The following is a 26619-nucleotide window of genomic DNA, read 5'->3' as shown; positions in this document are numbered from 1 at the left end:
CTGGAGTCTTTCCAATTTTCTGTACTTCTACTGCACTAATTATTTGAAAACTTGAGGTTGCTATAGTTACTTTGTAGATTTTTATTATTATGCTATTACAAACCATACCTTAACCACTTCAGCCCTATATTTCGCCATTTGAAAATGGCCATTCAAGAGATTGTAGATCTGCAATCTATTTTCAAAAGATTTCCATGAATTTGAAATTGGACATTCTGCACAATGAGTCCTACTTTTACTTTTGGTAGGCTACTTTAAGTATATTTTGATGCCAATACTTTTGTAGACTTTTACTCGGACTTCTACTTGTAATAGAGTATTTCTATATATTGCAGTATTGATATAGGTCTACTTAAGTCAAATGTGAGTAGGTCTACTTTTTCCACCACTGACACACACGCACACGCACGCACGCACGCACACACACACTCACGCACGCGCGCACACACACACACACACACACACACACACACACACACACACACGAGGGAGGGTGGGGGGAAGTGACTGCGTAGTAGCAGCCAGCAGCGACCCACTGAACTAAGTTTCCAACAACTCAGCCAGACTTGAGCAACCCATCAACGCCACGGCCTGAAGAAGAACTTTGAAATGAACCGCCGGGCGCGGCGATGGCGAGGAGGACCTCTTCTTGGCGGTGATAGAACGGCGTGATCGTGGGCTTGGTCGTCGGCCCCGGTGGTCCCCCCGGTCCGCCGGAGAACGACACAATATGGGTCAGACAGCCGTGTCTGCCGTGTCTCAACAGACCGCCAGCGGTGAGTGCTGTCTGCCTCTCGCACGCATTCCGCTATCTTTATGCAGGAAGGAAGTCTAGTCTTTCTCTACCATCCATCTCCATTGACAAAGAAACGAGTGCACTGCACATAACCTACATTTGCGACTTTTATGCGCCCTAACATGATGTTGCATCACTAAACTTAACCACTTTTAAACCTTCCAGTCCAGACTTGGTTGGGTCTATAGCTGGAGTTGGCTCTGTACTAGCTTTGGTCCATAGCGTTAGAAGAACGAGGTCTCCTTAACGCTATGTCACCCGATGATCCCTGCGCCCGAAGGAAAGGCTGCGCACCCTCTCGTCTGTAGTAAAAATTAAAAATACAGTTTAGCTACTCGCCAAAACCAAGACTGTTCTAGAGTCTTGACAACCTACTTTCCTCAGTGGGAACACTCGAAAGCCCCAACCTCACGTCTAAAATACACTTTTTGTCCAGAAAATACAATATATTTCACCGGAAGGCAAAATCTGGTCAATGGAGTTTTCTATTGACTGGTCTGTAGAGGGCAGTGTGGAGTAGCTAAAACTTCCGGTGAAATGTTTTATTTTCTGGTCAAAAGGTGTATTTTAGTCGTGAGTTGGGGGGCTCCGAGTGTTCCCAATAAGGAAAGTAGGCTTTCGACATCTTAGAACCGTCTTTGTTTTGGTGACTAGCAAAAGTGTATTTTTTATTTTCACTATAGACGAGAGGCTGGGCAGCCTGGGGTACCGTGGCTGTGAGCTCAAGGGCTTATCACTGACATAGCGTTAAGGAGAACTCCTTCTAACGCTATGGACCAGAGCTACGTAAGTTGGCTCTGTACTTGGACCGCTTTTCCCCCCTTTTTTCCAACAGATCTCTACGCCACAAAAGCAGCTCAAAATAGCTTGTAGGTCTTCTATTTTGTCTAATGCACCTCCCAGCCCCGAATATGGATGCTGGGGTGTTCAACCAAACCAAGCAACAGAAGCAACCGTGAACCGTCACATTAGTGACGTGACTGAGTGTATTGTTTTTGCGAATCTACATAAACATAATAACGGTCCGGATGGCTTTGATGTTGAGGGCTTTATTAGAAGTTGTTTAAGCCCAGTGAAAGGCTAAAGAAGTAGACTGCTCTGGATAATTAAGTGTTGCATAATAAGATTACAGGGTTGTTTAGATAGCTTGTTGTTGCTGAAAAGTACTGTAGCCCCTGCAATGTTTCACTTGAGCCAGCTGCCCGTAGCCAAGTTCACTGAGCGGATGTAGGCCTACTGAAGAGTAGCCTGATTTTGTCTAACGGGATAGTCTTTCTAAAACGAGTCAAAGTATCACAAAAGGGGTCACTTATCATCAAGTAAAAAAAAAAAAAATCACTCCTAGTGTGAAGTGAGCAGTGCTATTAATGAGTTACCGTAATTTCATCAAGCGTCCCGCTAGCCAATCACAGCGCGTCCTGCGAAGCTTGGCCAATGGGACCCTGAGGTAAAATGCGAATTTAGAAAACAATTTTTAAAACTTGCAGTTGTAAGTGTAAAAATTATTAAAGTTTTCAACAAACAAGCCATCGAAGATTAGTATCCAAAGTCTCGCTTTCTCCATCCCATGTTCTGCACCTATTTTATGGCTGTGTTCTTCAGTATAATCGGTACAGCAACCGGAGCGACCGCGGAGCCATGTTCACTGTTGTTCAGCAGTGAGCACTTCTCCTCTCCCCTAACACTAAACGTGTGTGTCTGTGTGGTGACAGTAAATAACCACGCTTCAAAAGCTCACAAGGCGTCGCAACACGTGCGCGGCAGCGGCACCGTACAACGGACAAAGTATACATTCACTAACTGATTTGGTCCCGCCACCTTTTCAGACTGTTTGGAGAAAGACCACGTGACCTACCTAACCCTAACCCTAACCTCAGTAAAACTATGCCTAAACCTAACCTCAGTAACCCTGACACTGGTGAGTACTGTAGCTATAACCTGCCGACGCTGGTGAAGGGAAAAGAAGCGCTCCTTCCCTCACCGTCTCCTACGGATTCAATAATAGCGCCCGGACATTTTTTAACATGTTTTTTCCATCGGTTTTTGACTGGACAAAACCAGATGTTGGAGCTATTGATTGATTCATTGATTGAAGACTTTATTTAAGTTTGCATAGGAAAAGGTACAGTTTCATGACAGTACAGTTCACTGGTACAAGGTCAACTAAAAGGAGATCCTAATAAGCTTTTCGGCGTATTTACACAGGAAACCTTTATGTATCTCATATAACATTGAATGACAGACGGATAGAACACAGTACTATGCAGTAGATATCGTCAGAAAAACCAAACAAAAAACTGTGCAAAAAGAATTTACAATAGAAAGGTCAGGAGGAGGGTAGGGCTAGGTTTATTTTTACCAGTTACGAGCGGCTGCCACCTGTAAGTGGTTTTTCAGGGCAGTTTTAAAGGATGTTAGGGATTGGCACTCCTTTAAGGCCTTCGGTAAGGCGTTCCACAACCCTTTGTTTGAGTTGACTCTGGGTTGAACGTGATCTGTGGCACTCCCTCTGGACATTCTTGACGTTTTTAAAGTATTTTGTCAGGTACATGGGTATCGTTTAGTGGTGTAGTGTATCTTTTACACCAGGCCCATTGCAAAATGCTGTACTCTGTCATCTACTCTGAGCCACCCCACCCCACACTACAATAACAATACAATAAGCATGCTTCTTTCTTTTTTTTGTAGATAACTCAAGCAAAAATGTGGCAAAAGTGCTCAATTAACTAGAGGCTAACAGTCTATTCAAGATCATGTGTAATCCTCCAAATGATGTGGATAACAACCAATGACTTAATTTCCTTCAGCTGAATGCTTAAATATAAATAGCCTGAACTTTGGGACACATAACGCATAGTACAATGTCACAGCCTTATTTGTGATACAGCTATGAAATGTAATGTCTCCTATAATTGCACAGGAAAGTGATGTGGTCATAGCCTACAATATATTCTTTCTCGCTTGAGTCCTGGTTATGCCTATTAATACAGTCTGTCATTGGTTGGATGCAGGGAATGATGCATTGTACGCAGGGATGTACTGTAGTGTACCCCAAATCTTGAAAAGTCTGGTCAAGTTGCATACGTAGCTTCAAATTGAACATTTTACAATCATTTAATTCAGTAATTAAACACAAAGGTGCTGGCCAGCAAGTCATGGGCATACATTTGAAATTCAGGATACTCATGGACGAAATGCAACCGTGCGCGCATGCGCAAATTGGCGACGCAGGAGCCAAGCGTGGGCACTATGAGCTTAGCTCAGGGGTGTCCAAACCTTTTTCAAAGGGGGCTACATTAGATTGGCTGGAGCGGAGGTTTCGGTCGGACCATAACAAAGTCACATACATATGCATCGCAATAGTCTTTTGTCAGGTGTGCTCGGAACAAAACACAAATGAATAACTCACATAATACCAAATGTAACCGACGTGCAAGGTAAAAAATAATAGCCTTTCTTTGACCCCTTCAGAATGAGACAACAGGAAACAATCCTGACAAATCATACTCTGGGAAAATATTCTTGATTGACGGTGCTGGTGGGCCGTTTATAATACAATTTAGGAATGAAGCTGCGGGCCGTATACAATTTGTCCTCGGGACGCATTTGGCCCCCGGGCCGCACTTTGGACACCCCTGGCTTAGCTGTTTTCACTATTCATTCTTGCTGTCTTCAGATCTGCAATATCATGCCAGATAAAATTGGGATGTTTATCAGCTTGCAATGCTTGATTTTACTTCCACTGTCAGTGTCTGATCCAAAATGTATTATTTAAAAGTGGTTAAAAATGTTAAAATGGTTAGCTACAAGATCACAACTAGAGCTCAACTCAACCAAGAACATAGCAGAAGAATAAAAAGGGACTTGGGGGTTTGTAAATACGCTCTGCAGTATTTGACTAAACAATTATTTTTGAATTTATGAGATATGTTATCAATTACTGTATCTGTGGCGGCACATGGTGTCTCTGTATGATTAGGCAGTGCTGGAGTATGCACACTGAAACCCCAAATAATTGGTCATTCCCACCGGGCAAGAAAAAGATAAAACATATCGTTCTCTATTGAGGTGGATGGTAGTGTCCACACTGGACCATACCACCCACTCCCATCCACTTCAATTGAGAAAGACTTTTTATCTTTATCTTTATCTTCATCTTTCCCGGTGGGAACGACCCCTAAGGTCAGCCAGGCAAACAGAGATACGGTATCAGTAATTGGCCAATGTCAATATGCAACACAATGTACAGTACATAGGCCTAATGTTAAGTTTGAGTGCTGCAGCCAAAGACGAAAATGATAAACTGACTGTGTTTTATTAGCACTCCATTAGCATGAAAGCTAATAACTAAAGGGCTTCCACTGCCTTCCAGTGAGTTATGACTGTTGGCTGATACACGGTATCATATCATCATGTGCTCTAGTCATCATTAACAGCTGTCTCTGGCAACAGCACGCCATCATACTTTGTAACTCGGTCATACGGAGGTGTTGCTGGCTGAAAATAGCTGCAGAGTGGCACAGCCGACAAAGCAAAAATACAATTTAATTCGGCTAGACAGCTACTAGGTCTTATCTATGACAGTGGTTCCCAAACGTTTTAGCTGGAGACCCAAAAGAGAAATTAGACGTTTGCCCGGGACGCAAACTAGTGAAAACTGCAGATCTACAAGCGCACAACGTGTCGCTTCGTACGGCGTTGTGAGTTTGTACATTGTCTATTTTCACTACTTATCAAACGTTTGTTTTCCAATGTATGGAAAATCTTAGATTTGTTATTGAAGTTACTTAGAAAAAACAATATTCATAAAAATCTTCATCATGTTTTGAAATAATAGTAATTAAAAACAAAATGTTGGGAAATGGGAACAAACATTTTGTCCAGACCCACTGTTTGGGAAACAGTGTCTTATGAGATTTCCAGTATGAAGGCAGCTGTGTGTTAATGGTGGCCTGCATGCTCCAGAGAAAGTCTTTGGAAATGGAAGAAATGACCTGAGTGTTACAACCACAACCGATGCCCAGTAATGCCTCGTCTTTCCCCTCTTTCTTCACTTCTCCAGTCCAGCAGCCCTCCTCTACCTCCAGTGGTGGAAAAAATCTTTTACTTTAGTAAAAACAACACTGCAATGCAAAAATAGTTCATAATTCAAAATGTACTTGAGTAAAAGTACAAAAGTATTGGCAATGGCATCAATTGTGCAGAATATTCCATTTCAAGTTTTCAAATATATAAAAATCTTTTGAAAATAGCAGATCTACAAGCTCGCAATGCGTCACATGACTCGCATCGTGAAGCATTGTGAGCTTGTAGATCGGCTATTTTCAAATGCCCGAATGGGTATATAGGGTTGAAGTGTTTAATGTATGTTTTGTAATAATAATCACTCTACAAAGTAACTAGTGACTAAAGTAAATATAGTGAAGTGAAAGTACAGTATATATTGGAAATTGCCATTTGAAATACTCAAGTAAAGTACAAACTATACATAATACCTCAAAATGTTACTAGTTACTTTACACCACTGCTCGCCTCGCCTCTCCCCTCCTCTTCTTCCTCTTCCCTTACTCCCTCCTTGCCAACCATCTGCTCCCCCCACTCCCTCTCTGTCTCCTCCTCTTCCCCTCTCTCCGTTTTCGTGCGGCTACTTCTCGCTCTTATTCTCTTCACTTCTCCCTCTCTCCTCTCCTCTCGTTCTCCCCGCATCCCCTCCTATGTTTGTGCGGGTATGTTCTTCCCTCCCCTCTGGTGACTGAGGAAAGGAAGCCTCTCCCTTTCCCCTCCTCCTCTCAACGCATGTTGTTCGTGCTGCATGCTTTGCTTCATAGTCACCAGTATAATGGGCACAATATGCCTGTTTTAATCCTGTCATATTTTATTATAAAATCCTGCCAGTGATTACGGGAAAGACTTAATTTTCAATTATTTGAGCATTTTACTAGGTACCAAAGCAAACCAGCAGTATAAATAACTCCTTAAACAGTAATTTGGTTACTTTGTAATTTGAATACTATTGTTCTATTGTGAATGAGGATTTGTTAAAATGTGATATGATGTCTTTAATGTAGGCTGGTGGAGCTTTTTCAGCGCATTGAAGACGGGATCAAGATCTCGACACGAAGAGCACATTTGGATTGCTAGATTCTCACAAGTCATAGTTTTTATTATTTATTTCCAATAATAGAAAGTGGTATCAAAAAATCTTTTTGATTTTCCCACTCAGCTCTGATCCTGGCTCAATCTTGCAGCATGACATCATCAAATATTACTCATGACTCATGGCTTTTATAATAAAATGCTTTGGTGTGAAAACCAGCATGATATCATGGAGGCTTGCGGACTAATCAAAACTGGGGGTTGATTGTTTAATGACATACACAAAGTGATAGGAAGGATTGACCTAAACCTGCAAGACTCAGACATTCTGTAGTCTTGATGCACTAAAGCAGACAAATGGCCAAGCTAACGAATGAATTTCCATTTTAATACTTTGCCTATGTGCCCCTCGAGACAGTATTAAGCATGAGACATATTGGGGGGACAAAACCTTGGCGTGGAATGCTTTTAGCCTTCTCCCACTCTCTTCTTACCACTTCTATCTTGGTCCGCTACCTGATATGTGAGATTTCAGATTTGGCTACAGATGTGCATAGCTGAGTGTGTGCTTCATGTGTGGCTTCTTGCAGTATTCCTGTTTCAGCTTCAAATATTACTGCTACATGCTGTGCTTCTGTGGTCGAATGGTTAGCGAGCAGCACTGACCATATTCATGACATTTCCTGTTGGAGTCCGAGTAAGCATATTGTTTCACTGCCAGGTACAAAGACTAACTAACTGCTTTGGTGTCAGAACCTTTGGTCATACCAATATTAGTTGTCAGGTCAGAAGGTTTGATAGAGGTGGCGGTGAACTGTAAGCACCAAAGCAGTGTGGAGAGCACAGAGAGGAGTGATTCATTCCACTTGAGAAGGATGACATCTTTGTACAAACTACAACTGGTCTGCTCCATTAACTTGAACTTGGATCATAGCTAGTTTATGCTGTTGACTGTCCACCTGTAACCTTTTCATTAACTCCATCCTCACTTCCCTGGCTCCTACAATCTCCCATCTGTTTCCTGTTTGAGTTTCTCCTTCTACTACTACTTATCAGACTGTCTGTCTGTCTTTCCTCCTCGTCATTTTAGCAATAGTGTCCCTGTGTCTCCTCTCCTCTCCTCTCCTCTCCTCTCCCCTCCCCTCCTGGCAGTAACAAGTCAATCTATTGTGCCTAGTTGGTTCCCAGTAGTGGTTCCATAGTGGAGGTTAATGGCGATGATAATTGCTGTTACTGATTTCCCCATGTCATTAGAGGATCTGCGCACAAAGAAGCTGCTGAAATGCACCTATTGTTGTGATTTGATATCAACATAGGAACAGGAAATGGGCGGACTATCTGTGTTTGTGTTTGTGCTTGAGAAAGATTGGTGTCTTGGGAGAGAGTGCACTGGACTCTCTTCCTGGTTCTCCCTGTTGGTTTCGATCTCCATGTTGTTGTTTTTGGTGGGGTCTAGATGCATGTCCGAGCCGTTTCCTTCTTTATTAACCTTATTTAATATGAATTGTTTCAAAACTGTATATCCAGCACACCACAGAGGAGTTCTGCTATGACAGCCCACTTAATGTTGTTTCTGGATGTGATGTGAAATGAAGAATGTGAAATATCTGATTTAATCAGTTTCACTTCCTTGCAAAACCAGGGGCAGTGAGTTCAAGTAGGGTCGTTACATTAAATACTGTAGAGTATCTGCAGCACATGTTTCTAGTTGGGTTACACTGGGTGATATGTGTTATATCCTGTCTACTGACATGTCCCTGACAATCTCTACTCAGGCCATCACCAATCTTAGGAACAGTGAGCATTTGTGTGCTTTAACAACATAAGCCCTATATACTTGGTCCTCTCCTTTTTTTTCCCCTCTACACCAAATGTACAGTATTCACAGAAAATAGACGATAGATGTACAAGCTCACAGCGTGTCGCAAGCTTGTAGATGTGTCTCTCATCTGGTTAAACAGGCAGTTTGAGAACTTCTTGGCAGGACTGGTCCCTTACATTGAGTCACTGATGAAAGCCATCACGTGACCGATGACACACTTCTCATTCTCCTGCTTCGTTGTCCGTCCGTCATGTGGCTCTGTCCTTCATTACACGACGAACTGTAATTGGTACTATTTCCTACGGTACTTTCCTCTGTGACAGATGTGTGTGAGCGTTTGGAGAGGAAGTGAGGGTAGGTCTGCCTAAACTCAATAGAGGGAAATGACAAAGACACAGACTTAAGCCTTCCAGTTCTTTTTCCTACTGGCTTAACAATTGACCTTTACCTTGAGCTAGAGGAGTAGTGGATGTTCCTTATACTGTAGGCTATTCTTGCCCATGTAAGTTCGTTTTTTGCCCATTGCAGTTCATACTGTACACTATGCACTGTAGTTACTGTTAACATGTGTTTACTACTATGTCTTGCAATGCTGCCTGCATCCTGTCTTTTGTAGTACCACAACACTACAATTAGTTAAATACTGCATAAAATCTTACAAATATATTGTCTATTGTTTAATAAATGTTGATTCTATTAAACAACATAACATTCTGTGTAGCCTAATATTCTATATGAATGTGTGTGTGGCTGTGTGCACAATTTCACGAAAATGGCATGCTGCGTTCGGGCTTTGAGGTATTTTGTTCAAAACCGACCAATCTTACAAACTTTGGAAGCCAATCTTAGCCAATCAGGATTGAATATGGAAAATTGGACAGATCTGTGTCGATCACATGACTAGAGATACTGTCTACAGATGTGCGAGGTTTTTGGACAAAATCTGTAGGAGTACTGTCAAAAAAGGAGTTTGACAAAAATTGGGACGGAGGTTCTGAAATGGCATCCAGGGAGTGTGTGTGCACAGTTTGGCCGAGACCAAGCAAACGGCGCCCGAGATTAGTTGGTAACAGACGGACGGACGGACAGGGGTGAAAACATAGTCTCCCCATGCCTTTGGGCTGGTGGAGACAATAAGCCAGGACTCCAAACATTGGAGGTGCTGAGTATTGTTTTTAGTGCCATTGAAGGGAGAGTTAATGCAGAGGCAGAAACCTCCCACTGCCTAAAGAGTGAGGAAACACACACCACCTCTCCTTCCTCTGCAAGGTTCCGGCGTGCATGGAGCACACACACACACACACACACACACACACACACACACACACACACACACACATAAAGTACACACACACACACACACACACACACACACACACACACACACACACACACACACACACACACACACACACACACACACACACACACAAACAAATTGGCGGACAGGCAGACTTCTAACTTTCCAACAGGAAGGGGAGGAGCCAGAGAAGGACAAGAATCAAGCCAAGATACACACACACACACACACACACACACACACAGTCACGCACGCACGCACACAGTCACACACACAGGGAGGAAAAAAACTTGCTATGACTGGGGGAAAACGGTTTCCATTTCGTGTTATGTATAATATTGGAAAACCTGTTATTTCTTTGACTAATGAAAAGCTATCCATCCTTATCACTCACTTCTACACTAAATTGAAATTGTGCTAAAGTTCCAAATGATCCCCTTTTTCTCACAGAATCCAATAGCTTATAACTTGTTGCTTTAATCCAAGTCACATATTTCCTCCTTAAAAACTTTACAGATACGGTATGGGCTTTTGAAGGCCAATGCTTATGCCTATATTTATGGGCTCAAGTTGTCAATATTTGATAGTTGTTGTAGAGATGTTGAGATACAATTTTGTTTTCCCTTTCCAATACCGTTACCAGCAACTTGTGTATCGGTCGATAGAGTACCAATCCGATACCAGTGTGTAATAAACAATTATCTAGGAATAAATGACAATTCCATTAAGAATTGTTAAAGTGCAGCCACACATAGGAAAAATAATCGAAATAGTCCAGTAAGTGTAAAAAACAGTAGTGCAACATAAACTGAAGTGAAAAATACAAAATAGGCCTAATTGTATACTGTACTGTAAACGGAATATCATGTGATAAATTACGTGGTATTGGATTGGCATAGACTGGCATATTTGCTATCAGCATTTTAGGCAGCATTGGCAGCTTTTCTGATACTGGTATCGGTATCAGAACATCTCTAGATAGTTTGTTCCATTATTAAAGCTACAAGAGAGTCATTTGCAACTGTAACACCCGGGATCCAAACCTGGGTCTCGCACATGGGAAACCAAACCAAACATCTAGACCAAACAGCAATAGGGATTCCACCCAGGTTGGCCATGGGAGATTATGAGCTCATGAGCTTCAGGGCAGGCAGGGATAGTCGTCAACAAGTACCTGTGTCCCACCCAACACTAGTATAGGTCAAAATGTCTTAATGGAAGTGTTGTGAGACCTGCTGCAGGCACGCTATGCCTGTTGGAATGCATTTCCTAACAAGTAAGCTGATCACTGACTTCTCTGTGTGTGTGTGTGTGTGTGTGTGTGTGTGTGTGTGTGTGTGTGTGTGTGTGTGTGTGTGTGTGTGTGTGTGTGTGTGTGTGTGTGTGTGTGTGTGTGTGTGTGTGTATTAGTGGATGGACTGGAGAAATCATCCTCATTGGCCAACTGTGATGTGGTGGTGGGCAGCGCCACACCGGCCCAGAATGCACCGGCCTTGCGGCAGCCGCGTGGGAAGCTCTCGACGCTAGGGAAACTGTTCAAACCCTGGAAATGGAGGAAGAAAAAGACCAGCGACAAGTTCCAGGACCTCTCCAAAGGTTGGTGCCTGACTGTGTGTGTTCTTCTACTCTGTTTTGACTGTACAAAAAGCAAGTCCTTTTTGATGGAATGAGAGTATGTACCGTATGCCCAATGGATTTGGCTCCCATAGCAACAGTAGATATCTCAACCACAATTCAGTTTGTAATAAACCTAAAAATATTAGTGGGATCGGGTGAATAATATCATTGTCACATCATTCTTGATGGAGCTTTTTAATGATCAAGGATGATTACAACACTACTGCACAACACACAGGTTGTGCACAAAATATCTGACAAAGAATCAAATAAATCAAAACAGGAACACCAGGTATCGTGGTATTCTTCCCCATCCTCAGTTCTAAAAATATAAATATAAGTGGACAACATCATGTATCACAGTTTATATTACGCTCTAAAATAAATTGACGTATACTATACCCCAGTATCCGGTCATGTATTACAATAGACATTTTTAACAGCAGACACATTGACACAAAATAGTACGTTTTCCATTTAGTGTAGCAGATCCTTTCCAGTGAGCCAACATGCAATTGCCCTGACTCTGTTTGAACTGTAATTGCCGTAATTATCACCATAATATCACTTTTTGTTTACCCTAAGTATTTCATGTCAAAAAGGCTACTGTAAAGGTCTACCGGTATTTGTTTAACATGTTGTCTAAATTGGGTTAAGGAATGAAAAGCAACTGAAGACAATAAAAGAAAGCAAAGACTCTTCCCCTGTTTTATGGCCAGTCAGTTATCTGATCTTCCCTCTATTATGTTTCCATATTTAGGTAGGCGTCATACTTGCCTGTCTTGCCTAGTTGGTCTCAGGTTACCCTCCAGGTATGAAAGTTAGAGGGACACATAAAAGAGAGAGGGTGAAGTCAGGTGACAATTAAAAAAAAATAAAAGACCTTCCTTCCCTCATGTTTCGGTCACTGACATCTGCCCACTAGACATGGACATACTGTAAGAGAGAAAGACAGTGTTAAGAGAGAAACCAATGTGTAAGAGAGAGTGATTAGCATATGTCACTGTAGTCTTGCCCTGAGGCTAAAGTTGTATGTATACAGTCTGTCCACAGTAGAATTCAGAGGAAGTGACATATTATATGGGCAGGTTTAGCCTGTCCATAGCCAGCAACATCAGTGTTAATTTAACTCTGGGAGTGTACAAATGTAAACAATTATGTTTGTACACTCTCAACCTCTTATCATCCGTTGACCATAATCAAGTATTTGATCTCTTCTCAAAACATACTTTTATGTGAAATGTCCTCTCTGTAGCTGTAGTATTCAGCTCTAGGGAGAAAGAACCTCTTGTTTTCCCCCTCTGTGTTGCTATGTAAATTGTCTGAAATGTTTGTCTTTCAGTTCTAGAGAGGAAGATCTCCACCCGGCAGACCAGAGAGGAGCTCATCAGAAGAGGAGTCCTCATCCCTGATCAAGGTTCATCTGACACTCATCCACTTATTCTTACGCCCAATTCACAACAGCAGCGGCACAACATTGGCACGTACTGATTGAGCATCGAGTCTCAATGAAAAGTCTATGGAGACGTGCCTCAACACTTTTCCACAGCGCTGGGATGCTCAACAGCAAAAAGCATAGCGTCGAAGTTGAGAAAACCTAACCTTTGCTGCTATTGCACTAGTGCAACCAATCATGGTCAAATGCCCCAGGCCTTGCTGGCCGATAACATGGATTCTAATGTCATGTTTAGACCCCACCCTGACCTCACCTCAAGTATGAAGTAAGAGCAAAATGAGTACCATGTGAATATGGATTGATTTTGAAACTCATGACACATGAGCACATTTAGGCATGTGTTTGGTGTGGCATCGTTAACGTATGTACGTCCGTACACCAAATCGATAGATTCTAGAGTCTACCCTTTGAATTCACCTGATGTTAACTGAGTGCTTGAATACAAGCCAGCAGAACTCCATGTCCAGCGGGACTGGAGTTGTTAAACCTCCAGAAACTGAGATTGTCGATTAACTAACTGCTGATCACACTCTGTTTGCTCTCCATCAGATGAGCCAGTCAGCAGTGAGAGCCTGAACGGCCATGCCATGGCAGAGGAAGTGAGAGTGGACATTGAGTTGCCAGAGACGCAATCAGAGGAACGCACCATTGGGCCACCTAGCACTGAGGATTCCACAGGTGACTGCAACAATCTACCAACAATCTACTAGCTTCTGTTAGGACTGTGTCCAGGGTTTTAATGAATCTGGGGCCATAAGCCAAATTCATGGTCTGTCACACAACAATGTCACTCATCAAAAACTAAAATAATAAAGTCTGCACACTAGGTCATGGTTTAAGTAACCAATACACGTTTAAACCATGGAGCTTGACCCAGTGTGCAGAAGTTTTTATTTATTTCTATTCTGACCTCTGCCCAGCACCAGCTTTTAGCGTGCAAGCTTTATTGTTTGTTCCACTCATCAATAACAAAGACATTTTTCATGCTAAGCTAGGCTGGTTAGCTTGAGAATTATGTTTGTTTATTTATCTATTTTCACAAAGGACACCATTTTGAAATTTTGTGTAAATTAAGCTCTATGGGCTCAACCATGGTTTTACACTTGATTTCTGAAGCCTTGGCTTAGCGTTCATTGCATGGTTTCCTGATGCTGGATTAATGACCAATTCTAGGACAACAATGGAGTCAGGTAGCAGTTTTATTTCATTTCAAGTAAACCTGTAACCATGTGACAGGTTTACAGGTACACTTTCATTCATAAAACCGTGTTTATATACGTAAACATACGGTTAGCAGGTCCAAAGACCAATTTCCATACTTACCACTAAATGGTGAAACTATATTAGACAGATATTCCTTTGTATATCCTCTCTTATAGACTGAACTGTTTGTGTACCAGCAGTAAACTGAATGACATTGGTTCGTCTTTGGGAGCCTTGACCTTGGCTAATGTGTTCAAATATATATACCCATTATAAGCCTCTATAGCATGCATGCACCGGCTAAATAGAGCAATAATGACCTAATGCCTTCCCCTACCTCAGGAGACCACCCACTGGTCTACTATCTGATGCCGCTAAAGTGTTTTACTGTTTTCATCTCAATCCTGTTAGCATTGAACTCGTAGCCATTAGGAGACCTGTTTGTCTATTTGTCAATATCCTCAAAAAGGCAGCGGTGTGGAGCATAGCAGACACATGGACATGACTAATGCACTAGCAGCCCGGGCAGCACAGGGGTAAAGTACCTGCGCTCCAGTGAACACAATTGGCTGGTGTTCACGGATGGGAAGTCAGCAGGGGAGGGTGATCTCTGTTGTTGCACTAGTAGCGACTCCTACAAGTTAGCTGGGGCGACTGTTCAGCAAGGAGCGGAAATAGGATGGACAGCGTGTTCCTCTGCATGCATTAAGCCCTCCCGCTGAAGACATGTGGTTGTTCTACACCAGGGGTCTTCAACGTTTTCAGGCCAAGGACCCCTTAGTGGAGAGAGAGAAGAAGCAGGGACCCCCACTACCTTTTCATAGATTCCATACAGTATAGGCCTAGTTTCATTGTTTGACAGCACGATCATCAGTGTATTTTGGATTCATGTCAATTTGTGTTTTCAGATATTTAACCACTTGAACCGTCAATACTTAATAAACCTGACTTTTCACTCTGTACTTAGTGTGCTCTTTTTTCCCTTTTACACCAAGGGAAGCCAAAAATAGCCAATCTACTGCGAGGCGTTGTGAGCTTGTAGATCTGCTATTTTTGGCTATAACGTTCTCAGAATATGGACAGTGGACACTAGGGTTCAAGTGGTTAATAAAAGTAGAAAAAAAGCTTCTATCACATAAAGATTTGGCGGCCCCCCTCTACTCAGAGGACCCCCTAGGGGTCCCGGACCCCTTGTTGAAGACCTCTGTTCTACACCATTCCCAGACCAAACATTAGGGGTTGGCACTGACAGGGAGTATAATATATACATTGGGGGAATTGTGGAGGAATTCTTTGAAAATAAATAAACAACAAATTTAAATACTTCTAAGGCTAATAAGTAGCCAAGTAAAATATCTTCTTCCTTCCTACAATTCCCAAAGATGAAATGTTCTGGACTACAGATCAATATCATCCACTCTCTGGCTGTGTATGAAACTCCCTACTACACTATAGCGATATGAATGTATAATGATGACTACATTTATCCCACAATGCATGTAGTCCCCTATACAACTCCCTATAGGGGGAGTACTGAATTAGTCAGTGATTTTAGACACAGCCATTTTGCACCTCTCAGCCTCCTCTTCATCTCTTCTTCTTTCTCTTAACTGCATACTTGTCTGCTGACCTGTTTGTGCTTTCTTTTCTTCCTATATCCTCAATCTGTGGCTTTTCCTTTTGCCTAACCGTAACCTTCGCCCTCCTATACATTTTACCTGCCTCTTCCTCAACCCCGCTCAGAGAGACGCAATACTAAACCCCTACCTCGGGGTAGCCAGGCACGGCCACGAGAAGTTGCTGCTAAAAAACCGCACACCGCCACGTTACCCTCCTCTTCCAAGCCTGTAGGCAGCACTACAAGCACTGCAAGGCACAGGGACGGCGCCTCAGGTGTTAAAAAGACAGCTAAAACCACAGGCAAAACAGGCACAGCCGCACAAGCTAAAACGAACACTCGGAGCACTAACAACACTAGTCGTGGGACTGGTAAGTGGGACCTTGGCTGATTGGGACTGGAGCCTGTATGTTTGTCTGTGTTCATCTCTGTCTACACAGTAAAATCCCCAGTGTTAATTTAACTCGGAAAATGGATCCTTACTCCTCTGAGTTACATTAACACCAAGGATCTTCCTGTGTATGTGTCAGCAAGTCTGCCTGTTTGTGGAATGCACCCGTCTTACTTTCTGAAAATAAGGAAGGCTCCAGACTCGCCATGCATCCCCAACGTGTTTGTGAAACCGTGTTTCCGTGACCCTCCTACAAGTGGTAGTGGCCTTGTTTGTGCATCCATGACAACTGTCAACTTGTTGTGTCCGTAGTGCTAGTTAATCCCCTTCCTTCTTTCTTGTAAATGCTCCCTCATTTGAAAGGGCTTCATGTCAAGTGAGTAAGCAAAGGAAATGATCGTCTCCGCTAGGCAGAAGGCGTGGCCAAGACTAGGTTTTACCCCCTGTCAGTCCGTCCGTCCGTTCGTGTGTGTGTGTGTGTGTGTGTGTGTGTGTGTGTGTGTGTGTGTGTGTGTGTGTGTGTGTGTGTGTGTGTGTGTGTGTGTGTGTGTGTGTGTGTGTCCGTCTGTCTGTCTGTCTATCTGTTTGTCTCTCTGTGAACAGCTAATCTCCAGCACAGTTGGCCCGATCGATGTGAAGCTGTGCACACACACACACACTCCCTGGTGGATGCCAGAGCAGAAGCTCTCCCCCGACCCTTTTCAGATCTGCCTGTTATAGCGCCACCAGGAGGCCAATCTTTGCAAAATATATTTAAATGTTCTGTATCTCTATAGTCACGTCATCAACACAGATCTGTCCGATTTTTCATATTCCATCCTGATTGGCTAAGATTGGCATCTAAAGTTTGCTGGAGTGGCATATTATGAACAAAATGCCTCAAATCATGAATGCAGTGTCCGATTGCTGTGAAAGTTCAAACATGCATGCTTTAGTGCCACCTGGATTGGGCCGATTTTTGCAACCTGACCTGGCGGAGACCTGTGCTCCGAGGAGCACTTTTTCTAGTTCCCTTTCAGTCTCTGTGAGAAAGCAGAAGAGAAACAAAATATTTCTGGAACACTTCTCTATTTTGTAAAGGACTGCATTGAATAACTGTTCAGTACATGTGTTTGTGGGTTGTGTGTGTGGACACTTACATGCATGCTCGCATGGGTGTGGTTTCAATTCTGGCATGATGCTAGGCAAGATTTTGTCAACATTGGGGTTATACGTCACTGCACTAATCTTGTGTGTGTGTGTGTGTGTGTGTGTGTGTGTGTGTGTGTGTGTGTGTGTGTGTGTGTGTGTGTGTGTGTGTGTGTGTGTGTGTGTGTGTGTGTGTGTGAGTGAGTGAGTGAGTGAGTGAGTGAGTGAGTGAGTGAGTGAGTGAGTGAGTGAGTGAGTGAGTGAGTGAGTGAGTGAGTGAGTGAGTGAGTGAGTGAGAGATGTAACCTACAGCATTGGTTTAAACCTATTGTTGTTTATTGTTTATCCCCAATAGTCACTGCCTCAGCGGTGACTATTCTTCCTGGTGTCAAATTTCAAAATTACAGTAAAATTGAAAATGACAAGCAAAAATAAAATTACAATTAAATCACTAAATACCATAGAAAACAAAATAATAAAAAGTGGTACATTATTTGGTTCCTGTCATGTACTCATGTTATAAGGCAGGGGTGTCCTCTTCCCTGAGCCAAAAGCCTAAACCTGACCACATACCCCCACCTAGACCCTGGAGTAGTGCATGACATGTGATTGTGTATAGGCATTCATGTAGACTTATTTATGCGTAGTCATAGGAAATGTTTGTACAATAGCAACTTCATATCTGTTTAGAGAACCTTCTAGTCATCACCCCTGTCCCCAGGCTGAGCTTGAGAATCCACAATGGGTGATTCACTGTTAAGTGCATCTTTGCCATGCTACTGTATATCTCTCCTCTGTGCCAAGGGGCTGTGCAGTATTGTAAGCCAAGATTTTTCATGGCTGATAGCCATGTCATCAGACCAAGGAATCTGTTCTTTATCTGGGTATTAAATGTAGAAATTACATTAGAGTTAAAACATTCAGACATAACATGTTCTAAGGTCTACCAGGATGCTACTGTGCAAGTGGTAAAAGGGGATTTGTTACTTTATAACATCTCAGTTTTATAATATGGGTGAAATTACTTCCAATTGAACAAACTGTCATTTGACTTATTTCAGTAGAAGTGGCTACATACTGTATATCAACTACCGGTACCTGATGTCTGATGTGTTGTAGTATGTTAGTACCGTACAATATCATAGCCTCAATCTATCTTTGGTTCTCTTTCTATCTCTCTTCTTCTCAGCCAAAACTTCCCATCCAAAGAAGACAGGAGGCGCAACAAAAACCACCTCCTCCTCGGCTTCCACCCCTCGTTCCCGGGCGCCCAAGGAGGGAGCCGGAGCAGAAGGGAGGACCAAACGCAAATCAGAGACTCCCAGCTCCTCTCCCTCCTCTAGTGTAATTCCCAGGCCCTCTCCGGAGGTTGCTAGTGTTCCCGGAGGAATCAGGCCCCAGCCCCCTGCCTCAGCCGCCCGGACCACCACACCTGTAGCTTCACTCCCTGGGGCAGAGGAGAACCAGGCCGAAACCCGCCTCGTCCCAGAGCCCCAGCCCACTCATGGTACCTCCTCTGAGGGAAAGGAGGTCAATGGCCTCTGCGTGCCCGCAGATCGGACTCCTCACGTCAACACTACTACGGAGGACACCTCCTTCACAGAGGAAGAGACAGACAGCTCCCCAAAGGAGGAGAGACGGGGGAGGGCAGGAGGGGAGGGAGGGGACCGGGACGAGGGAGCAGGAGAAGATAAGAATACAGGTGGAACAGACTCTACTGTACAAAACAGTCAGAGGTAAGGATCTCTTGGAGGGGAACTCAAGTTAATTACAAATAATAATTCACATGTCATACACTGGCCAGTATAGAAGTAAAAGGTCAGCCTTACACATCTGTTAGAATACAAGCACAGCCTTTCCTTTTTGTCTCATTTGAGATGGATGGTGTAACAGGCCATGCAGACTCATCAGTTCCCAAAATGATCGCATGACCAACAACCATACTTGTTTTTGAACAAGGGCACCTTGCGGTGCTAATTTTAAGATTCACAAATGCAAAGATTGCAATCATCTTCTTGATTACAATGGCTTGATAATTTATGCAGTTGATTTCAGTTTACTGTTATTTTGAGGGTGTGGTGACAGATATCAAATTTAAAGATACATTTGCAGTTACAGTACATGTTATTTTATTTTAACATCTGCATGGAACATAATCAGGTTTGAGCAATTTCAGAGACGGCTTGAAACCTTGAACCTCCCATCTCTCTCATGTTTTAAATCAAGATAAGTTTACCCCAAATGTATTTGTAACTAGGCCATCGGAGGGTGACACAGAGAAGAAGCAGGGACCCCACGTGAATGTGGAGCAGGCTGAGGTGACACTGATCCCTGACCGGCGGAGGACCAGCGACAGCCAGGCTAGTGACTCTGACTCGGACGGACCCATCTTGTACCGCGACGAGGAAGAAGAGGAAGAAGAGGATGAGTTCACAAGCAGTACGGGACAAGCTTATTTGTTTATATCACAGCATTGTATTTATTTAACATTGTTTTTCAAAGTGGATTCCAGGGACTCTGTGGTTTCCTTTATATCTGTTTGTATACAAGTCTGTAACTCTGACTGTGTACAAATGGATCCAAATGGACCTTAACATTTGAAAGTTTGAGAAACACTGGTATATAAGAATACAGTAAGCAAATCACAAAGGCTACATGTCACCTATATTTAACTCATAAAACACATGTTGGATACTCAACAGCTGGAGACGTGCAACATCAACGTATCAGAGTGGACTGGAGAAGAGGTTATGGGAAAGTTACACTTTACAGGAAATGAACAAACGCTTGCACACTGCTGGGCTCCATTTGAACTAGGGAAAGTATTTATTGCACCCTTAAAGTGCTGTGTGATGTTTCGGTCTACACACGCTTCATCAGACAGTCTGATGAAGGGTGTGTAGACCGAAAACAGCAGTGTGTGAGCGTTTGTTCATTTTCCTTAGTAACATATCGTCATTGTCGGGTGGAAACCTTGTATGTCCAAAACCGTTTTGTATTTATCTTTTTTAAAACGATTTAAACTAGTGAAAACAGCCGATCTACAAGCACACAACGCCTCGCACCGCGAGGTGTTAGATCTGCTGTTTTCACTACTTTTGTGCGACGGCCTTGTACGATGAAGCAGGGCTTTAATTTGCGAAAAAATTAAACTTGGAGATACGAGGTTTCCACCCGACAACGACGATATACAGTATTTTTTGCTCAGCACCTGCCCCATCATGGGTGTGGATGTGAACGTCTTTTGTATTTTTCAACAATTTCCAGCATTCTGGATCAGTTAGCTCCTGAATGGTGCCGCCAGGGCGTACATCTCCAGGTTTTTGTTTACATTTCAGACAATGACTCATGCACGCTCATTGTGTGTCATGGGGAAGTAAATGATGTAGTTCTTTGTATTATAACATATACAGTTAGTGGCCATCCCATTGAACTGTAGCATGCAGATGAGATGGATAATCCTGTAAATTTAGCAAAGCAGTTGGTACGGTGAGAGGTTTAAATATAATCTGGTACAAATGACTCAAATGAATTAATATAATTGTTTGGATTATTCTTTCATAATAATGTGACCTGAAATCCTTTCAATGACTTTCGAAATAATTGTTTTAAACCAGGATAGGCAACGCCAAGTTGTAGCCTGCCTTGAAAGCACCAATCATTTTAATAACATTAAGCACTAATTTATTCAGATGCCACTTTTAGAAGCCTCCCTCCTTCTGCCCTTTGTCATCGCTATTACCCTCTGGGTTACTAACAGCTGGCTGCCGTGTAGATCTTATTGCAAGAGCTCCAGAAGCCCAGGGCCACATTTCCCTTGTGTATCTGCATTCCAGGCTCCCTTGCTACAAAGATCCGCCGTAGGGACACCCTCAACATCAAGCTGAGGAACCGGCCCAGCCAGAGGGAGCTGGAGGAGAAGAACATTCTACCACGCAGCTCAGAGACAGACAGACTCGACCTACGGCAACAGATAAGCTCCAAATTAGTCAGGTACAGCGCTGCACACACAGACATTTGCCGTGCAGGAAACCATACCCAGTAAAATCCAGAGTGTCGACCAAATGGACTGTCAATGTTTACCCTATCTTTTACAGTGTAGTGCAGGGGTCTTCAACGTTTTCAGGCCAAGGACCCCTTAGTTGAGAGAGAGAGATGAAGCAGGGACCCCCACAACTTCTTCATAGATTCCCTATAGTTTCATTGTTTGACAGCACAATCATCATGTAAATTATTTCACAATATTTATTTAGAGGCACATTACTGTAAATGTAATACCTACAATTCCAAGTGCTTGTCAGGGAGGGGTCCCCAGTTCAAATATTTTTATTTTGGGGTCACAGCTTAAAAAGGTTTGAGAGCCCCTGTACTATCCTATCAATAAAGGCATAAAAGCCCAAAAACAAATCTTTAAAAAAAGAAATAGCCAATCTGCAAGCTCACACCACATCGTAACACACGGCGGCCCAGCAGTTAAGGGTTTGGTCAACAGGGCACCTCTGCACAGTTCCACTTCCCAGTAGGTGAACCCACTCCATACTATGGTCCGTGCCGGACTTGAACCGGCCACTCTATATATATACACACACACACACACACACACACACACACACACACACACACACACACACACACACACACAGTGAGTTCTTCTCTCAGCTGTAGCTGCAGGTCTCAGCCTTCATCATAACATAACACTGCAATTCACACTGACATTTCTAACTGGTCACAATTATCCACAGCTGTTAAATATATTTCCTCTACAGCTGCGTTGTGGCTATTTGATCATGTTTGGCTTTGTGCATTCATACTTGGTGAAGTGGACCAGAGGTGTTGGGATTGTTGGGTGTTTTATAAACACGCTTAATGTGAAGGCTAATAATAATTGGCGAAAGGTTATCTTTCATGTTTAATGTGTTTCCCGTCTCCTGCCAGAGCCAGCGGGTGAACATTTTATGATTGCAAGATGTTATGAATGAACCCGATCTTATGATGAACTTGTGATGATTTGTCTTTATTCTCTCGGCAGGCGTTTGAGTCAGAGACCAACCACTGAAGAGCTGGAGCAGAGGAATATTCTGAGACGTGAGTTACGGTGAATTGCGGCGGAAATTCATGGTGCTCACTTCGCATGGTATCAAACATGACACATGTGCATATCTCCTTGTATGGGCCGTTCTGTCTGTGACATTAGTTATCTCCATACATGGAGTTCCGTGCTCATACGGACATAGGGACATACAGTACACGCACAGCCAGCCAGATTTAAGTCGGAAATATGGTATAGAAGTGCAGCATTTCAGTGACAGGGCTGGTAGGGAGTAGGGACTGTGGTGTTTCATTAAACTAGATGGGGTTTTCCCATCCCAGTATGGCCGATTTTTCCAAAACATCCCCCTACACCCAGGAACCAATGCTACTTACAGGGTAGCACTTTACAATAATGACCTGTTATAAAGCATTTATAAACATTTATAACACATTAATAAGCAACTTGTAGATGAGTAATAATGAATGAACAAGCGGTTAATACATGTTTATTTAAACATTTATAACTATATTTAATAATCATTTATAAATTGTTAGTAACTAGTGAACTATTCATGAATAAGCCATTTATAAACAATTATAAATATATTTTAAATCATTTGTAACCAAAGTTATTTAGTATTTATAAGCTATTTAGAGATAAATAACTAATCATTTACAAGCTATTCATATACATTGGTAAATGTTTAGTAAAACATTTATAACCCTTTTTATGCCTTTGTAAATGATTATTAAAACATTAATAACACAGTTATAAGTTATTTGTAGATAAGAAACTAATCATAGACAAGCTATTTATATACTAATTCATTATTTACAACTGTCTATTTATGTGGCCTCCATTTTTGTTCATGTTTAACAAATGCTTTGTAAAGCATTCCTAAATTATCTATAAATCATTGCTAGATGTTATCAAGAGCCCTAATGTAAAGTGAAGACACTTCATAATCTACAACTGTCTGTTAATAATGTGGCCTCCATTTTTGTTCATGTTTAACAAATGCTTTGTAAAACATTCCTAAAATATCTATAAATCATTGGTAGTGTAAAGTGAAGACCACGTTAACAGACAGTTCATGTTTAACAAATGCTTTGTAAAACATTCCTAAAATATCTATAAATCATTGGTAGTGTAAAGTGAAGACCACGTTAACAGACAGTTGTAGATTATGAAGTGTCTTCACTTTACATTAGGGCTCTTGATAACATCTAGCAATGATTTATAGATAATTTAGGAATGCTTTACAAAGCATTTGTTAAACATGAACAAAAATGGAGGCCACATAAATAGACAGTTGTAAATAATGAATTAGTATATAAATAGCTTGTCTATGATTAGTTCCTTATCTACAAATAACTTATAACTGTGTTATTAATGTTTTAATAATCATTTACAAAGGCATAAAAAGGGTTATAAATGTTTTACTAAACATTTACCAATGTATATGAATAGCTTGTAAATGATTAGTTATTTATCTCTAAATAGCTTATAAATACTAAATAACTTTGGTTACAAATGATTTAAAATATATTTATAATTGTTTACAAATGGCTTATTCATGAATAGTTCACTAGTTACTAACAATTTATAAATGATTATTAAATATAGTTATAAATGTTTAAATAAACATGTATTAACTGCTTGTTCATTCATTATTACTCATCTACAAGTTGCTTATTAATGTGTTATAAATGTTTATAAATGCTTTATAACAGGTCATTATTGTAAAGTGCTACCGGCCAATTTGTGTATAGGCCTACATGCGACCTGACGGTCACTTATCTCCCGATTAGGGAGTCTTACTGGTGATAGTGTCATACAGTATGTCACAGTGAGGTCCACTACCCATCATCATGTGTTCTGCCAGAGGTTACATGTAATTCCTGGCTGTGTGGAATAGAGCCCAACCGATTCCTAGGTTTTTGTGTTCGATGACGATCACATTGTTTCTTCAGTTTTTGAGTTCTGTTTGTGCGCAGATGTCCATTACAGGAACAAACAGCAATTTACTCTGCTTGATCAATTTCATAATCAATTCATTCTGTTTGATTTGGACACTGCTAAATGGACAAGCTAAACTCTGCTGCTGGAGGGTTCTTTAGCTTCTAAAATGCCTTTAACCTTTTCTATTTTTGGGAATGGTGGTGTTGTTGCTCCAGGCGCTTTTAAATGGGCTTTGCTTTGATCTAATGGCTTCATTAGGTTTTGTATTGGAAACATCTATTTCCCACAAGGCCTGACTGAACTACATCAAAGCGCTCCCATTCCCATTTTGAGACCGACCAATAATGCAATATTTGTTGGCTTCATGTGTTTCAAGTGTAAAATAGCAGCCAACATCCCAGACATAACATTTGCCCTGAAGTATGCAACATATAAGAACTATAGATGGTAACACAATTACAGACATCCACAGTTACAATCGCAGACCACACTATTAAACCATTTAGAAATATTAAAACAGAGCATGGCCACAGCATCAATTATTATGACACAGCTGTAACATCACAACAATGTATTCATACCACAGCTTTTGCACTACCTCTACTTCAAAGTAAAGTAGAAATGTATTATTTGAACTTGATTGGGCACGGTACAAACGCTGACAAATCTGCTAGCTGGAATTTATGAACCAAGAAAGTGACATATACTGTATGTCCATATACTGGCATTACAGGCAAAGATGTTCTGAAAATAGAAAATGTGAGATTTTGAAAAAGGACTTAAGTGGTTAAAGGACTGGTGACCATGTTGTTGCTTGACTGTGTCAACTAGGACAACACACATACAACACTAATTGGTAGTTCTTTTACGGAACCCAGATGGCTTATGGGTAAACCTCTGATGGGACTCTACTAGGGGGTCAAAGTTCAACCAACATCCCAGGGTCCTTGAGTCCATCTGTCTCCCATGCATGCACACAACCACGTACTGTAGATGCACATGTGAAAACACAAGAAGAAGAACATGGAAAATAGAAATAATGTCAAATGTATTTGTGTTTCTTTATATAATAATAAGCTCTGTTCATAAACAACCTGGATGCTTTTGTTTTTGTTTATGCGAGGGCAACCGTATCTATAGCATTAGAATAGACGTGTTGAACAGAAGCTGCAGTTTACTGTATACAGTCCTTTTACTGTATACAGTCCTGTTTACAGTGCTTTGGGATGTAGACTGACCCTGTTGCTTCTCTGTCTACAGAAAAGAATGACACAGAGGTGAAAGAGGAATTCCAAGAGATTAAAAGGAGACTTTCCAGAAAGGTATTGCACACAAACACGCACGCACGCACGCACGCACGCACGGCGCACGCACACACACACACACACACACACACACACACACACACACACACACACACACACACACACACACACACACACACACACACACACACACACACACACACATAGATACCGGTAGTCTATATTTAGCTTACATTATGGACCCTGTTCATTGTCTGTGAAACCGAGTTGTGACTCATGCAAGCAAAAAAAAAATCAAACCTCGGTTCGAAGTGGAGCGGTGAATCTGTGTGTGTGTGTGTGTGTGTGTGTGTGTGTGTGTGTGTGTGTGTGTGTGTGTGTGTGTGTGCGTGTGTGCGTGTGTGTTTGTGCCTGCACAACAGCGCCCCTCCTTTAACTTGTGTGGCCACTCAAGGTATTGCCAGGCTACAGACATACCCAGCCAGCCAGCCAGCCAGCCACATAGCCAGCCAGCCAGCCACAGACATACCTGTCTATTGGGAGCGCTTTCACCGCTCCAAAAAGAACAAAAAAGGAGAAAGCACAGATTACGCTGAATTGCCACCATCTAGTGGTCAAGGATGGAATTGAACAATCAGTTGTCTGCCAGTGACAGAAATGCAAAATGTCTATGCATAATATTATACCTATTCCTTTATTTCCACCCCAGCACAACCAAAACCCTCATTCTATCAGTGACTCTCTCTGTCTCTCCGTAGCTGAGTGTGAGGCCTACAGTGGCAGATCTGGTGGCCCGGAGGATCTTGCGTTTCAACGAGTACGTTGAGGTGACCGATGCCAAGGACTACGACCGGCGGGCAGACAAACCCTGGACACGGCTCACCCCGGCTGACAAGGTACCCTCAACTGGCCACTTTATCTCATTTTACATCT

At 42.1% G+C, this 26619-nt stretch overlaps 1 protein-coding gene across 1 annotated transcript in view; it reads left to right on the top strand.

Annotated features, from left to right (window-relative positions):
* The first annotated feature begins 585 nt into the window (after positions 1-585).
* The window catches only part of phactr2 (phosphatase and actin regulator 2), a 29118-nt gene continuing 3084 nt past the window's right edge, over positions 586-26619 (top strand). Inside the window, exons 1-10 of the mRNA XM_080740444.1 lie at positions 586-776; positions 11425-11610; positions 12974-13048; positions 13637-13765; positions 18617-19163; positions 19685-19866; positions 21264-21420; positions 22457-22512; positions 25682-25743; positions 26445-26582. Coding sequence (XP_080596570.1) covers positions 731-776; positions 11425-11610; positions 12974-13048; positions 13637-13765; positions 18617-19163; positions 19685-19866; positions 21264-21420; positions 22457-22512; positions 25682-25743; positions 26445-26582 — 1578 coding nt within the window. The 5' untranslated portion in view covers positions 586-730. The remainder of the gene's footprint in view (positions 777-11424; positions 11611-12973; positions 13049-13636; positions 13766-18616; positions 19164-19684; positions 19867-21263; positions 21421-22456; positions 22513-25681; positions 25744-26444; positions 26583-26619) is intronic.

The sequence above is a fragment of the Nannobrachium achirus genome, assembly GCF_963921795.1.
Source record: "Nannobrachium achirus genome assembly, chromosome: 13".
NCBI classification, from domain to species: Eukaryota; Metazoa; Chordata; class Actinopteri; order Myctophiformes; family Myctophidae; genus Nannobrachium; species Nannobrachium achirus.
The sequence above is the reverse complement of the archived record's forward strand: the minus strand, read 5'-3'. Positions and strand labels throughout refer to the sequence as shown.